The 15,881-nt window shown below is 37.8% G+C and overlaps 1 protein-coding gene across 1 annotated transcript; it reads left to right on the forward strand.

Moving 5' to 3' along the window:
* On the forward strand, window positions 88-14,293 carry LOC107635767 (callose synthase 3). Its single transcript, XM_016339336.2, has 44 exons — window positions 88-727; window positions 838-940; window positions 1,024-1,288; window positions 1,380-1,480; window positions 1,570-1,694; window positions 1,776-1,869; window positions 1,978-2,088; window positions 2,170-2,286; window positions 2,446-2,538; window positions 3,097-3,188; window positions 3,657-3,783; window positions 3,959-4,096; window positions 4,224-4,300; window positions 4,390-4,486; window positions 4,804-4,926; window positions 5,011-5,128; window positions 5,254-5,588; window positions 5,713-5,765; window positions 5,846-5,906; window positions 6,171-6,252; window positions 6,332-6,381; window positions 6,465-6,551; window positions 6,710-6,844; window positions 6,935-7,029; window positions 7,162-7,246; window positions 7,339-7,499; window positions 7,753-7,876; window positions 8,203-8,309; window positions 8,401-8,545; window positions 8,626-8,777; window positions 9,328-9,437; window positions 9,538-9,666; window positions 9,774-9,842; window positions 10,044-10,230; window positions 10,339-10,498; window positions 10,831-10,950; window positions 11,036-11,154; window positions 11,249-11,332; window positions 11,742-11,854; window positions 11,930-12,159; window positions 12,413-13,213; window positions 13,310-13,360; window positions 13,576-13,761; window positions 13,863-14,293. The coding sequence occupies exons 3-44, from the start codon at window positions 1,099-1,101 to the stop codon at window positions 14,109-14,111; spliced, it is 5,883 nt and encodes a 1,960-aa protein (XP_016194822.1). The 5' UTR covers window positions 88-727; window positions 838-940; window positions 1,024-1,098; the 3' UTR covers window positions 14,112-14,293.

Genomic DNA, 15,881 nt, shown 5'->3' on the forward strand with positions numbered 1-15,881 from the left:
GTTAGGGAATCTTTCACTCTCTTAAGTCTTAAGCATTAAGATAGGAGCTATAGAAAACCGAAAAAAGTGTTTTGGAAGGAGAGAGGAACAGCTGTGAGGCATTGTGGTGTAGTAGAAGTAGAAGGGAAGCAGTAGTGGCAGGAACGTTATTTGGAGGAAAATGTGACCCATTTAGAGAAAGGACGCACCGAAAAGTGTGTGTGACCCACCCCACTGACGCTGCTCATTTTACCATCTTTCTTAAGAATCTCCACTGACTAGACAATGACATTGACAGGGGTCTCTATACTCTCTAATCTCTATGGTTTACGGTAATGTATGGTAACGTATTAATGCAACGTAAATGTTAACTACCAGTGATTAACATTACTGATTACTTATCAGTGATGATCATTAACAAAAACAACAGCATAAATCAGCAGCTCCTCTCTGATTGTTTGTGCTGCATCTCTCCGCAACCCTCCCCACCCTGCTATTTACCAAACAAAACCCAGGGGTCTCTATACTCTCTAATCTCTATGGTTTACGGTAATGTATGGTAACGTATTAATGCAACGTAAATGTTAACTACCAGTGATTAACATTACTGATTACTTATCAGTGATGATCATTAACAAAAACAACAGCATAAATCAGCAGCTCCTCTCTGATTGTTTGTGCTGCATCTCTCCGCAACCCTGCCTACCCTGCTATTTACCAAACAAATCAGGCACCACTACTGCACTTGGTAACCTTTCTCAATTAGTATTTATTTGAAAATTTTTATTTTTACTATAATATAAAGCTCAGTGTGTGTGATGTAGTTTCTTTTTCCCCTTTTCCTTTGCTTCGAAGTAGCTTTAGCTTGCTCTCTTTGAATCCCCATCCTCACCCAAACCGCACATTCTCTCTTCTTCTGTGTGTTCTGCTCTTCTAGGGTTTCTCTCTTGTGCTTCATAAGGTAACCATCCAGCTCTTGTCTTTTCCACAAGCATTCAATGTCATTTCAGTTAAGTTTCTCACACACTGTCCTCTGCACTGCAGATTCTGCTGGAATCTCTAGGCTCATTGTTTGTGAAGTGAAGAAGAGAAAATAGGAGAGGAGATCAGAGGAGCAGGATGTCGTCCCGAGGGGCGGGGCCCTCCTCGGAGGCGCCACAGAGGCGGATCATGCGGACACAGACGGCGGGGAACCTCGGGGAGTCGATATTCGACAGTGAGGTGGTGCCCTCCTCTCTTGTGGAGATAGCTCCCATCCTCCGTGTTGCCAATGAGGTTGAAAAGACGCATCCCAGGGTTGCTTATCTCTGTATGTTACTCCACTACTCCCTACTCCTTCTTTACTCGCTCTCCTTTTCTTTCTAACTTCAGCTCATTCTGGATTCCCTCTGTTCTTCTAGGTCGCTTTTATGCATTCGAGAAAGCTCACAGGTTGGACCCCACTTCAAGTGGTAGAGGTGTTCGCCAGTTCAAAACAGCCCTTCTTCAACGACTCGAAAGAGTAACCTAACCCCATCTAATCTTCCCGCATTCCTTTTAAATTATGATGTGAAATCTGGCTTACATTGTTGATATGTTTTATTTTGTTAGGAAAATGATCCCACTCTCAAGGGAAGGGTCAAGAAAAGTGATGCTCGTGAGATGCAGAGTTTTTATCAGCATTACTACAAAAAATACATCCAAGCTTTACAAAATGCTGCTGATAAGGCCGACCGGTACATTATTCTCTACATAACTTGCAACTTACTATGATCCTCAACTGTTGTATGGCTAATACTTTGCCTCTTTTCTTTCAGTGCACAGCTTACCAAGGCTTATCAGACTGCTAACGTTCTTTTTGAGGTTTTGAAGGCGGTTAACATGACTCAATCTATGGAAGTTGATCGTGAGGTTATTTTCTGTGATCATTTCATTCATCAATATTTCATACGTTTCTAAATTTGTACCGCCCTTATGTTACATACCATGGACTAGACTTTGCCATCGTCATTGTATTAGATTTTGGAAACTCAAGATAAGGTTGCAGAGAAGACAGAGATCTTAGTCCCATACAATGTTCTTCCACTTGATCCTGATAGTGCAAATCAGGCAATAATGCGATTTCCTGAGGTATAGTCTTTATTATCTTGGGTTTATAATTCTGAGGCTCTACATTTGAGGAAAGTGTTGCTCATAAATAACTCTTTGCAGATACAAGCTGCTGTATATGCTCTTCGTAACATCAGGGGCCTTCCCTGGCCCAAGGACTACAAGAAGAAAAAAGAAGAAGACATTCTGGATTGGCTTGGGGCGATGTTTGGATTTCAGGTAGTAAAATAGAACCTGGAAATGCCAGGTTATTATTTGTTTGAGTAATCTTGTCTTGCTGTAATTTAATTTTTATGGAAAGAAAAGTTGACTTAGTTGTTACTAATTATTCAAATTGACCTTCTTTGCAATGCTTCAATGGTGTTATTCAAAATGCAGAAACACAATGTTGCAAATCAGAGAGAGCATTTGATTTTATTGCTTGCTAATGTTCATATCAGACAGTTTCCGAAACCTGATCAGCAGCCAAAGGTGAGCTTTTAATTGAACAATTGAGTCCAATTTTCTTATGTCACTGTACTCTTTCTGCTGCTTCTGATATTATGCAATATATGGTGCTTTTACTATCTTGTGTAAGTCTAATATTGAAAGCCCGTTCTGTTGTCATGTTCAATTTTCTAGAAAGACTTTATTGCTATTTTAAATTTCCTATATTTGTGCAGCTTTGTAGGTTTTACGTTTGGGTGTGGGTGAAGATGCAACAGTACAATTTTCAGTTTGCAGTGTTTTAGATTTTGACTTGTTAAGATTCACTGCATGAGATATATTTTGTTGATAAGTTGTGATGTTATGTAGCAAATTATTTCTTTCTTTGTGATGTACATGTTGTCTTCTTGCTGTATTTCATTTTTAAAGAGTCGAATGGAAATGAAACGTCTTGCATCTTACATATCTCATTAATATACATTTTATTTTGCTAGCAATGTATATTCATATTGGGAAGTATGTGCTGGGTTCTACTTGTAGTTTACAAATATAGGTATACTAATTGTTATACCTCTTTCTTACTTGTATCTTTTATGTGATTAGTTGGATGAGCGTGCACTGACAGAAGTGATGAAGAAACTTTTCAAGAATTACAAAAAGTGGTGCAAGTATTTGGGTCGGAAAAGTAGCTTATGGTTAGTTCCTCTGTTTGGTTTTATTTTTAAGGAAGTAGATTTTCATAAGACGGAGAGAAGAATAATACAAGATAGTGGAGCGGTCCTCTATAGAAGTCAGAAGAGCATAAATTATTCAAGAGAGCTATCTATGGAGCATAGCTTTCCAATCTCTCAGACTCTCACCATGGCTCTCTATTTGGCTATTCTCCTAATGCTGAAATAGATTACTTTAAAACCAGTGTCTAGGACTGTGTGAATCTACATGTATAGAAGAGATTTTGAAAATGCTTCCTTTCCAGTTTATCATGGATTAAATATTAATATGACTTGATCTCCATATTTGCTGTCATGAAATTGAGATGTGAATTTCAACCGATGTATTTGGGGTATGGGTTCTTATATGCAGATGGTTTAACTAATCTTTACCTGGAAATATGTATATCTGTAAGTTCTTCATGTGATATACGTTATGGATGAACATTGCAGGTTACCAACCATACAACAAGAAGTGCAGCAGCGGAAGCTCCTATATATGGGTCTGTATCTTCTAATATGGGGCGAAGCTGCCAACCTACGATTCATGCCAGAATGTCTTTGCTATATATATCACCATGTACGCTTTGTAACTTGAACCATTTTGCATTGTTATTTCTAGTTAATTTTACTTCCCACTATATTTAATATGTTTGTATGTTCTGTGAATAATAACTTAATAAGAGTTTAACTTTCCATGGGATAATTTCCTGAATATTGACATGATTTGAGATCTTTACTGATGTCTTCTGTAGATGGCGTTTGAATTGTATGGAATGCTAGCTGGTAATGTCAGTCCAATGACGGGAGAGAATGTCAAGCCAGCATATGGCGGTGAAGAGGAGGCTTTTTTAAAGAAAGTTGTTACTCCAATATATGATGTGATTAGACAGGTTATTCTCTGGTTAATCATTATCTTTGCATCATTTTTTCCAGTTTTTGTGGCCACATCCTTATAATTTTTTTTTACAAAAATATGTATTGTTTTTATGGGTATTAATATTACTTTGCTCCAAAAAGGAAGCTGCACGGAGCAAAAAGGGAAGGTCAAAGCATTCACAATGGAGGAACTATGATGATTTAAATGAATATTTCTGGTATAATTTGCTCTGCTTTGTACCCCTTTTTCTCTTGTGGTTGTTATTAATACCTATCTGGGTATAAACTTCTAGTGATCCAATTGCAGGTCAGCTGATTGCTTTAGGTTAGGTTGGCCAATGCGTGCTGATGCTGATTTCTTTTGGGTGCCATCAAATGAGCAGTCTAGTTTTGACAAATCTAACGTAAGAATGCTTATTAACATCTCATTTTCTCTTCATATGTTTACAGCCTTTATTTTTCTTCCCACTCTTTCTTAAGTGAGCGACAGTACATGTCGGTTTGAGGTGATTCACTTGCACTAGAAATTTTGTGAACAGCTGCAAGGCAAGGTTCATGGGCCTCCTAGGATTCTTCTACATTTGTAAACCCTGGTTGCTAAAAGTTATTTTGGTTAATTGTGTCTATTTCCTAGTGTGAACTGGGAAATGTTTATTGAGTATATGTCAAAGATTCATAATGTGCTTCTGTATGTTAAACTTGCTCAATCTAAAATTTACAGGATGAGAAGCCAACTAACCCAGACAGATGGGTTGGGAAAGTGAATTTTGTTGAGATAAGGTCATTTTGGCATATTTTCAGAAGTTATGATCGCATGTGGAGTTTTTTCATTTTGTGCTTACAGGTAGTGATTTTATGAATTCTGTTGCCTCCTCTTTAGTGCCGTGCAAGTGGAATCTACTTCTGAAATTGGTTAATTTGTCATTAGGCAATGATTATTGTTGCTTGGAATAAATCTGGTGACCCAATTGCAATCTTCAATGGTGATGTGTTCAAGAAAGTGTTAAGCGTGTTTATCACGGCCGCTATATTGAAGTTTGGGCAAGGTATGTAATCAAATTTTGTTTGCACACCTCGGTTTCCTGCTCGAAATGTACATTTTAGGAATTTTACTTGCATTTCATTAGGTGAAGGTTGCTTATAGTAAATCTTATTTTACTCACTTGGGCAGCTTTTCTTGATGTTGTTCTGAGTTGGAAAGCACAACGGAGTATGTCGCTATTTGTCAAGTTAAGATACATTTTGAAAGTTGTTTCAGCTGCAGCGTGGGTGATTGTTCTGTCAGTTACTTATGCGTATACCTGGGACAATCCTCCTGGGTTTGCTCAGACCATCAAACGTTGGTTTGGAAACGATTCTAGTTTTCCTTCATTGTTTATTTTGGCTGTTGTTATTTACCTGTCACCAAATATGCTCGCTGCTGTATTCTTTTTGTTCCCATTCATTCGCCGCTTCCTTGAGAGGTCGAACTATAAGATTGTGATGCTAATGATGTGGTGGTCACAGGTATACAGTAATCCAACCTTGTTATATATCTTTTAGTTTAGTATATCTTAAGAGCAGGTTTATGCTGTTACAATTGAGATGTTTAGATTCTAACTTGGTCTTTCTAATGCCTTAAAATTGCCAGCCTCGTCTTTATGTTGGAAGGGGGATGCATGAGAGCACATTTTCCCTTTTCAAGTAGGAATCTAAATTTCAAAAGTTCATTTTGCTGTGAATTAATATCTCATATTAATGCATTCTTGTTCATTTTTTTTCAGATACACAGTGTTTTGGGTTCTCCTTATAATTACAAAGCTTGCTTTCAGTTACTATATAGAGGTGATGCATTTTCATTTATTCTAGAACTAACTAGAAATCTTTGATATTGTTTCTGATAGTTTCTAATAATTCTCCACCATTTGCACAATTGTGCTTAAACCTTTTCCATGGCTACAATGTAGTTATTGTTGTAAGCTTCATTGGAGTTTTAGACATAACTACATAACTTCTATGATTTCAACACTTTCCTTATTGTCTTGATGATTTCTTCTGTATATTCAATATAATTTTTTTAAAAAGAACTTCTTTACATTGTTATTACAGATAAAACCGCTGGTGGGACCTACAAAAGCTATAATGGGTGTAAGAATCACGACTTTCCAGTGGCATGAATTCTTTCCTCATGGTAATAAGTTTGAATGCTTAGTCTTTGAAATAATGCATCTCCTCAGAAAAGATTTGATCAATGCTTGTGTGCTTTGCAGCTCGGAACAATATTGGTGTTGTTGTTGCACTTTGGGCGCCAATCATTTTGGTATGGGTTTATGACGCACCTATTTAACTTCCTTTTTTGCGTATCAGTGTCTGTTGCATAACTGTATTACCACTTTTCTTCAGGTATACTTTATGGATACCCAAATTTGGTATGCAATATTCTCAACCTTATTTGGTGGTATTTATGGTGCATTCCGTCGTCTCGGAGAGGTTAGTCTATTGTCCAATCATATGATATGTATGCATTTTCTTTCTCTGCTTTGGACTATTAACCTGATCATATACTGATGTTCCGTATCTCGATACTTCTATGTTGGATCTTCCATAATTTAGTTCTTATCCTAGTTTATTGATTATACTGGTTTCAGATACGGACGTTAGGAATGCTTAGGTCTCGTTTTCAATCACTGCCTGGTGCCTTCAATGCTAGTTTGATACCAGAGGAAAAGAATGAACCAAGGAAAAAAGGATTAAAAGCCACTTTATCTCGCAGATTTGCTGAGGTTAACTATCATACGAACATGTCAGTTTCTTGAGCTCATGATTTGAGCATCTGTATGTTGGATTAACATTACTTTGCTTGGTGGATGCAGATCCCATCTAACAGAGGGAAGGAAGCTGCTAGATTTGCACAACTGTGGAATCAGATAATCACCAGCTTCAGAGAGGAGGATCTTATTAGCAATAGGTAATTTGAGCGTCAGTGTTGAGTTCCTGGATCTTGATTCCCCCCAACCAAAAAACACACCAAAAAGAACCCACTAAAAAAATACAGAGTACTGTATGTTTCCTCCAGTAGTGTGATGAGGTGTTTATTCAGGGAAATGGACCTTTTGCTTGTACCTTATTGGGCTGATCGTGAGTTGGACCTTATACAATGGCCCCCCTTTTTACTTGCTAGCAAGGTTTGTTTATTTCTTACTTTGTTATGAGAATCTGCTGCATTCTCTTCCATTTGCTCCTTTAGTTAATCTGTCTGTGGCTATGCGCACGTTAGATCCCAATTGCATTAGATATGGCTAAGGACAGCAATGGAAAGGATAGAGAGCTGAAAAAGAGAATTGATGCTGATCACTACATGTCTTGTGCTGTTCGTGAGTGCTATGCTTCATTTAAGAGCATCATTAAACACTTGGTTCAAGGGGAACGCGAGAAACCGTAAGTTTTTTTTTGAAGCTGTTTGTTGTAGTAGTTTATGTTAAGTTGCTGTACTTTGTAATTGATAGTCTAATGTAATACGCCTAATCAGTTCCAAATTCTTAAACAATGTAGGCCACTTGATAAAATGATAAAGGAAACAGCTAGTTAGTATTTGTCCTTTTTGACACTAGATCTTTTGAAATTTGAACTTTATTCTGACAGGTTTTGTTCATCTTATTTATATTTGGCTTTTTGGTGTCTTCCTTAACAGGGTTATTGATTATCTTTTTACTGAAGTAGACTCACATATAGAGGACGGCAAACTGATAACCGAATTCAGAATGAGTGCCCTTCCTAGCCTCTACGCACAGTTTGTTCAGCTAATAAAATATTTGGTAATGTTTTAGCCTGTCTTTTATTGCATTTTCTGTGTGGCAAAATCTTTTATTTTTTATTGGGAAAGGGAGGATGGTTTTTTTTTTTGGGGTGGGGGGTGTTGAAGCAACATAAGCTTAAGTTCTCTGAAATGGTTTTGGGGGAAAAAATAATTTGTAATCACGTAAAAGACATGCCTTTAGTGTATGATCTAGATTAAGTTTTGGTGGAAAGCTTCCCTTTCAAAAGTTTTTTCTAATTAGATTTTGATTATGAACTGTCTTCAACAAAAAATAGCCTAGTGTAAGCACAGAATTCCTTCATGATATTGTTATAATCGTTACAGTTGGACAATGATAAGAAAGATAGGGACCAAGTTGTAATTCTGTTCCAAGACATGCTGGAGGTGGTGACAAGAGATATAATGAGGGAAGAGCAGGATAATGTATTCAGGTAATGCATTCTTAGATTGCTATGTCTATATATCTTCAAATTGCATCTCATTTCCTCTGTTGATTTTAATTATGTCATTGTGTTTGAATAGTTTGGTAGATTCAAGCCATGGTGGGACTGGACATGAGGGGACGCTTCCCCTCAACCTTGAACCAGAGCCACAACATCAGTTATTTGCATCTGAAGGAGCTATCAGGTTTCCGATTGAACCACTTTCAGAAGCTTGGAAAGAGAAGGTTGTTACAAATGAATTGTCATGCTGAAAGTTTGAATAGTGAATTGCATTAATTGTGACTGTCATATATTTTTTTGGTAGATTAACCGGCTCTACTTGCTGCTTACAACAAAAGAATCTGCGATGGATGTACCATCCAACTTGGAAGCAAGAAGGCGTATTTCATTTTTCTCCAACTCACTGTTCATGGATATGCCAATGGCACCAAAAGTTCGCAACATGCTTTCGTTCTCGTAAGCTTTTAGTCCATGATGCTTTGCCATTTTTTTCCGTTGAACTTTGAATCAGTCAGGTTAAAGATCACAGAAATTTTTCATAATGCAACTTGCATTATCTTCATTTGTTCCTTTCTGTTTATTCTTATGCGCTTACAATTCAAGTTTTTTTATTTAAATTATATTAATTATAATGATATAAGTTATAGTTTGGTATTGTGGACTATTCTATGCTAGTACAATGAACAATGTGGCAAATGTGAATGATTAACGAGGAAGAAACAAAGGCTGTATTGAGTATGATCTATTGAAGAATAAAGGCTGTATTGAGTATTATCTATTGAAGAATATCTGGCTATATAAGTTGCCGAAATTCATTTTTTAATATTTCAGCATGAAATCATACCGGTGTTGTGTCTTGTCAACTAACTAATTAATGAGTATATGGTTATTTATTTCATGTTGTCAAGTCCATCTCGATTAAGGTGCATGTTTTTCTTTCTCCACATTTCCAGGTGCATATACTCCTTTAGAATTAAAGCTTGGTTGTTTTGGACTTTGCTTGTAGGGTTTTAACACCATATTACACAGAAGAGGTTCTATTCTCTTTGACTGATTTGGACTCACCAAATGAAGATGGTGTATCCATATTGTTTTACTTGCAGAAGATTTTTCCAGGTTAACCATTACCCCGTACCTCTCTTTAATGCATAAATGTTAACTTTCATGGGATGAGATATATAACACTTTGCTTGTTACTTTGGTTACTGATGCACAGATGAATGGACCAACTTTCTGGAGAGAGTGAACACTAGTGAGGAGGATCTTAAAGGAAATGAATCTGAAGAATTAGAAGAAGAACTTCGTCGCTGGGCATCATATAGAGGCCAAACATTGACTAGAACTGGTTTTCTAACTCTCTTATCTCTGTCTAATTTAGGCCATTAGTTGCTAGCCTGAGTAAGTTACAAGCTAGTCTCTAACTCATTGCATTTGATTGTAACCTTATTGCAGTAAGAGGCATGATGTATTACAGAAAAGCTTTAGAGCTCCAGGCTTTTCTTGATATGGCCAAAGACGAAGGTGATTGTCTCTTTGAAATGACCAACTTATTCATAATAAATAAAATATTAATTATTTTTTTATTATAATATTACTTTCTGGTGTCATTCTATATATATAACTAACCCCGCCTAGTAGTGGGATAAGGCTTAGTTGTTGTAGTTGATGAGACTTACAGTTTCTTGAATAACTTTGTCTGACTGAAATGTTTTGAATGACCAGACTTGATGGAAGGTTATAAAGCCATAGAAAACTCGGATGATAACTCAAGCGGGGAAAGGTCATTGTTGACACAATGTCAAGCAGTGGCTGATATGAAGTTCACATATGTGGTATCATGCCAACAATATGGTATCGACAAGCGATCTGGTTCTCCACGTGCACAGGACATATTAAGGCTTATGACAAGGTATGCATCAAAGCTCAAAGGTTGTTGTGGGCTTTAATATACCTGTTTCTGAAATTAGTAAAAAAAGTTGATTATTTCTTATATATTCCTTTCATATCTTCATTGCAGATATCCTTCACTACGCGTTGCCTATATTGATGAGGTAGAGGAAACTAGCAAAGACAGAGACAACAGACAAAAAAAGATCAACAAGGTTTACTACTCTTGTTTGGTTAAGGCTATGCCAAAATCCAGCAGTCCTTCAGAACCTGAGCAGGCTCTTGATCAGGTATTTGGTATATAAATGACTTTTATTCCTTTTAAGAATTTTTATGGGATGAAATAGAGAAATTTCAACTAGATGTATAGTAAAAGGAACAGTAGAAACTAGGCATGCATCAAGGTTGTCCATTCAGATAGCAGCTCTGAGCTAAAGAAGGGAATAGGGTGGGGGGAGGGGGTCTATACCTAGCCTTTGAATATTTATAATTTCCTCATACTGAAATGTCTGCACCACCATTTCCAGTGAATTAAATACAATCCCTGATATGAACTGTTGACAAAGCTATCATTATATGAACATAATGTTACTTCATCTCTTCATTGGATTGTATGAATCAGGTCATATATAAAATAAAGCTTCCTGGACCAGCCATTTTAGGAGAGGGCAAGCCTGAAAATCAGAATCATGCAATAATTTTTACACGTGGAGAAGGCTTGCAAACGATAGATATGAACCAGGTATCTTTGATCATATGATAAGTTCAGATATTCACATCATGGTAAAGCCTCATGATTGCACGTGCTCAAGGTGTGCCTTTTATAGGATAATTATATGGAAGAAGCTTTGAAAATGAGAAATTTATTGCAAGAATTTCTTAAGAAGCATGATGGTGTGAGGTTCCCAAGTATTCTTGGACTAAGGGAGCATATATTTACTGGAAGGTAACCTCCCTCCCTTTTCTCTTTCCCGACTAATGCTTTTGCAACTACAGGTCATAATTTGAATTTTCTTTTACCTTTCTTGCTCTGGTTTTAGTGTTTCTTCCCTTGCTTGGTTCATGTCAAATCAAGAGACAAGTTTTGTGACAATTGGACAGAGACTGTTGGCTAATCCGCTGAGGTAAGTTTTTATACTTCTTTCCAGGTGCAGGATAATAAGTTAATAACTACACAATGTTGAATAATCCTGTTGCTTTCTAAAATAAAAGAATAGCATGCTGCAGAGTCATAAAGCTAGAGAGAGAGGAGGATGCAAGCGTGGGGGTTGGGTGGGAGATTGATGATAGAAACATTTGTTTCTTTCGTCCTTGCCATCCTTTGTTTTGGTTGGTCTATTCACTGTTTTATGGAGAAGTGAGAGAGTAACAAAATTAGTCTTTGCTTCTTATTTTAATACATAGCTATGCTTCTTATGGGCTTTTTGGTCTGTTAGAGAATACCCAAGATTTGGACTGCAAAATAGCTACAGAATGTTTGAGTTCTCTCTACATATTTATATCTGTTTTCCTTTTTGTTGTCTGCTTATGTAGGGTTCGTTTCCACTACGGTCATCCTGATGTCTTTGATAGGCTTTTTCACCTTACAAGAGGGGGTGTGAGTAAAGCTTCCAAGGTTATCAATTTGAGTGAAGATATTTTTGCTGGTACAGTATTGTCCAATTCCTCTTTACTATTTGATTTTTATCTGCAGTTTTAATTTTTGTTTTCTTTTCCACCAGGATTCAACTCTACACTGCGGGAAGGCAATGTTACTCATCATGAGTACATACAAGTTGGGAAGGGAAGAGATGTGGGTCTCAACCAGATTTCTATGTTTGAAGCTAAGATAGCTAATGGAAATGGAGAGCAAACACTAAGTCGAGACATATACCGACTTGGACATCGTTTTGATTTCTTCAGAATGCTGTCCTGTTATTTCACCACAGTTGGATTTTATTTCAGCACACTTGTATGTAATCACATGATTTAAATTTCAGTAACATATTATGCAGTTCTTTCTTTTTCCTGGTCAATTAGGGGAAAACATGCATGTGCATGTTTGTCTCCGCAAACACATATGGCAGCTCCTGAACTTTTAAAGATCAGGAGAGCTACCATGCTAGCAAAGACTCACTGATGAGGCGCTCTAGTTATTTTTTGCCCCATTTTTGGTTTTTCTATATCATGGCTTCTGAACAGCTCCCCTCCTTTAACTTGTGCAGATAACTGTTCTCACTGTATATGTATTCCTCTATGGTCGTCTCTATCTTGTTCTGAGCGGGCTTGAAGAAGGTTTGAGTACGCAGAAAGCCATTCGAGACAATAAGCCTCTTCAAGTGGCTCTTGCTTCTCAATCGTTTGTTCAAATAGGATTTTTAATGGCTTTGCCCATGCTGATGGAAATCGGCTTGGAAAGAGGCTTTCGAACAGCACTTAGTGAGTTCATATTAATGCAATTGCAGTTGGCCCCTGTGTTCTTCACTTTTTCGCTTGGGACAAAGACTCACTATTTTGGAAGGACATTGCTTCATGGAGGCGCAAAATATAGACCAACTGGCCGAGGGTTTGTTGTTTTTCATGCCAAGTTTGCCGACAACTATAGACTGTACTCTCGCAGCCACTTCGTTAAGGGTATTGAGCTCATGATATTGCTCATAGTATATGAAATATTTGGTCAAAGTTATAGAAGTGCTGTTGCATATATCTTGATTACCATATCAATGTGGTTTATGGTGGGAACCTGGCTCTTTGCTCCCTTCCTGTTTAATCCATCTGGCTTTGAATGGCAAAAGATTGTTGATGATTGGACTGATTGGAATAAATGGATTAGTAACCGCGGAGGTATAGGTGTACCACCCGAAAAAAGTTGGGAATCTTGGTGGGAAGAGGAACAAGAACATCTCCAACATTCAGGACTGCGGGGAATTATAGTGGAGATACTGTTATCATTGCGATTTTTTATTTACCAGTATGGTCTTGTATATCACTTAAATATCACTAAAAGGAACCCAAAAAGTTTTTTGGTAAGTCTTAACCTTTGTTCCCTTTTCCTGTATTTTATCTCACCTCAAACTTGCAAGTTGAGTGGAATAACGTATATTCTTTCTTTGGCTAATCAGGTATATGGCATTTCATGGTTGGTGATCTTTGTGATATTGTTTGTGATGAAGGTTAGTAGCACCTTGCTTTCTGTCCTATAGCTGCATATCATAATTCATATAATTCTGCATGTTTGTTTCTTTGGTGTATTTTTTGTTCTATATCTAGCTGCAGCCTTTGGTTATGCATTTATGGGGAAAGTCCCTTTTGTGTTTTAGACGATGGAAGGCAACTGCTACTTTCTGATGATCTAAGAGTTTCTGATTTCGTTTTTCTCTTGTTTCAGACGGTATCTGTTGGGAGGCGGAAATTCAGTGCAAATTTTCAGCTTGTCTTCCGACTAATCAAGGGATTGATATTCCTGACTTTTGTGTCGATTCTTGTGACTTTAATTGCCCTTCCGCACATGACAATGCAGGACATTGTCGTTTGTATTCTTGCCTTCATGCCAACTGGTTGGGGATTGCTGCAGGTGCTTTATTATTAATCTTTCCATCCCCGTCGCACTAAATAAATGTATATTCTTTTCAAGTCTCCTGCTTTTGGATTTTCATTGCCATTTTTATTTTGCAGATTGCACAAGCATTGAAACCCGTGGTACGGCGTGCGGGATTTTGGGGATCAGTGAAGACTCTTGCTCGTGGTTATGAGATTGTGATGGGTTTGCTTTTGTTCACTCCCGTTGCGTTTCTTGCTTGGTTCCCGTTTGTTTCAGAATTTCAAACACGTATGCTCTTCAACCAAGCCTTCAGCAGAGGATTGCAAATTTCCCGTATCCTTGGAGGTCAAAGGAAGGAGCGGTCGTCTCGCAACAAGGAATAGTTTGTCTAAGAAAGCCTTACTATTATTATTTTAATAGCCCGAATACCTTGTTATATATAGCTCAACAAGGTTTTCTATAACAATTGTAATTAGTTGCAAGTAACTATGAATGGGACGTGGTAAGAGGCTTAGGCTTGATTACTATCAAACATTAATGCAAGTTATTTTCTTATTTGGTTTTATCTGTTGTATTCCTTCACGATCTCAAACTAAAATATTTAGGCCCTTTGATGTGCATCCTAAAGGGTAATCAAATAAAAAAAAAGAGAGGAACCCCGAACATGGATGCACTGCCTCACGAGGCTAATGCCTTAACATGAATACTTGTAATTTGTAAATAATTGCCGAGAGCACTTCTTCTAGCCAAAGAAATAGCAATACCATTCGCATCCCTTAGGACAAGGTTCATTTGCACTTCCCACTCTCTACACATGAGCTCCTTAATTTTGGCAAGTAGATCACCATCATCATTTCATAAACCCACCAAGCACTGAGCTGCAAGGCATGCATCTTTGGAGTCAGTCTCACAAATCATTCTCCTGGTGTCACCTTCTCAAGCCAACACTAAATCTCTGCATATTGCAAACAGCTCACAGCGGCGGACACCCTAAACTATTTAAGGCCTAGAACAACCACTAATCCACACTCCCTGGTGGTTCCGAATGGCACACCCAAAGCCAGTGCGTTGTTGTTCCATGAAGACACTAGCATTGCAGTTCACTTTTGTCCAACCCGGGTGGATTCAACCACACAGAACAGTGGATTTGATTTTGTAAATATTGAAACTTGTTATTAGACGCCTCAATGTCTTGAATCAACCTTGGAATGTTGAGAATCACTATCATTGGCGACCACACATCACTAGGATTGAAGATCTCTTGATTCCTATGTCTCCAAACCCACCACAGACCTGCGGCGGTGACTGCCTCATTCTCCACTTCATTCCCGCACCTAGGACATAGCTCGTTGTTCTCCATGCTTGGACAGAATCAGAAAGATGTTGTTGGCAGCGCATCATGAACCCCTAACAAAATAAGAAGTTTCACCTTCTCAGGCACATTGCGACACCAAAACCAAAGCCAATTAGAATGATGAATTCTCTGACTTCCCCGTTTGATTAGCAACTGGTAGCCATCTCTAGCTGTGTAAATTCTGGATGAGTTTGTGCTTCAACCCCAACCTGGATGACTACTAATAGACCGAGATGAGTTTAACGCTAAAATAAGGTCCATCACCTCAACAAGTATAGGAGTGGCAAGGATGTTCAAATGCCACCTTCCATTATTCCAAACATCAGCAATAGATATATCAAGATCAGTAATGTGGACATAATCAGATAGTTTCCCGCAAGAAGTCCAAGTATCATACCAAAAGGATTGAGCAGAGTTCTAGTTTCCCAACTTTGCTCTCCTTTAAACAAGATAACACAATTCCCAACATTGCGGATCTTGTGTAATTTATTTACCCTTTCTCTTTTTTTCTGGGACAAGTTTTACCCTTTCATTATTTTCTTTCCAATATCGGACGCATTGAGCCAAATTTCATTACCTAGAATCTCCTTTGAAAAGGTATTCATTTCTAATTTTGGAACCAACTCAGAAACGCACACCCACACTTGTAGGAAAAAGTAGCCAACTTTTCTAAGAATTCTTGTATACCATCTACTATGACTCACATGGGTGCGTGTTTGACCAGAGTCTGGATGGCTCTCATTAGATCAAAGCATGCCAAAAATATCATTTAATAATGAGAAAGTGGGCTATGGCCAAA

The sequence above is a fragment of the Arachis ipaensis genome, chromosome B04 (assembly GCF_000816755.2).
Source record: "Arachis ipaensis cultivar K30076 chromosome B04, Araip1.1, whole genome shotgun sequence".
Classification (NCBI taxonomy): domain Eukaryota; kingdom Viridiplantae; phylum Streptophyta; class Magnoliopsida; order Fabales; family Fabaceae; genus Arachis; species Arachis ipaensis.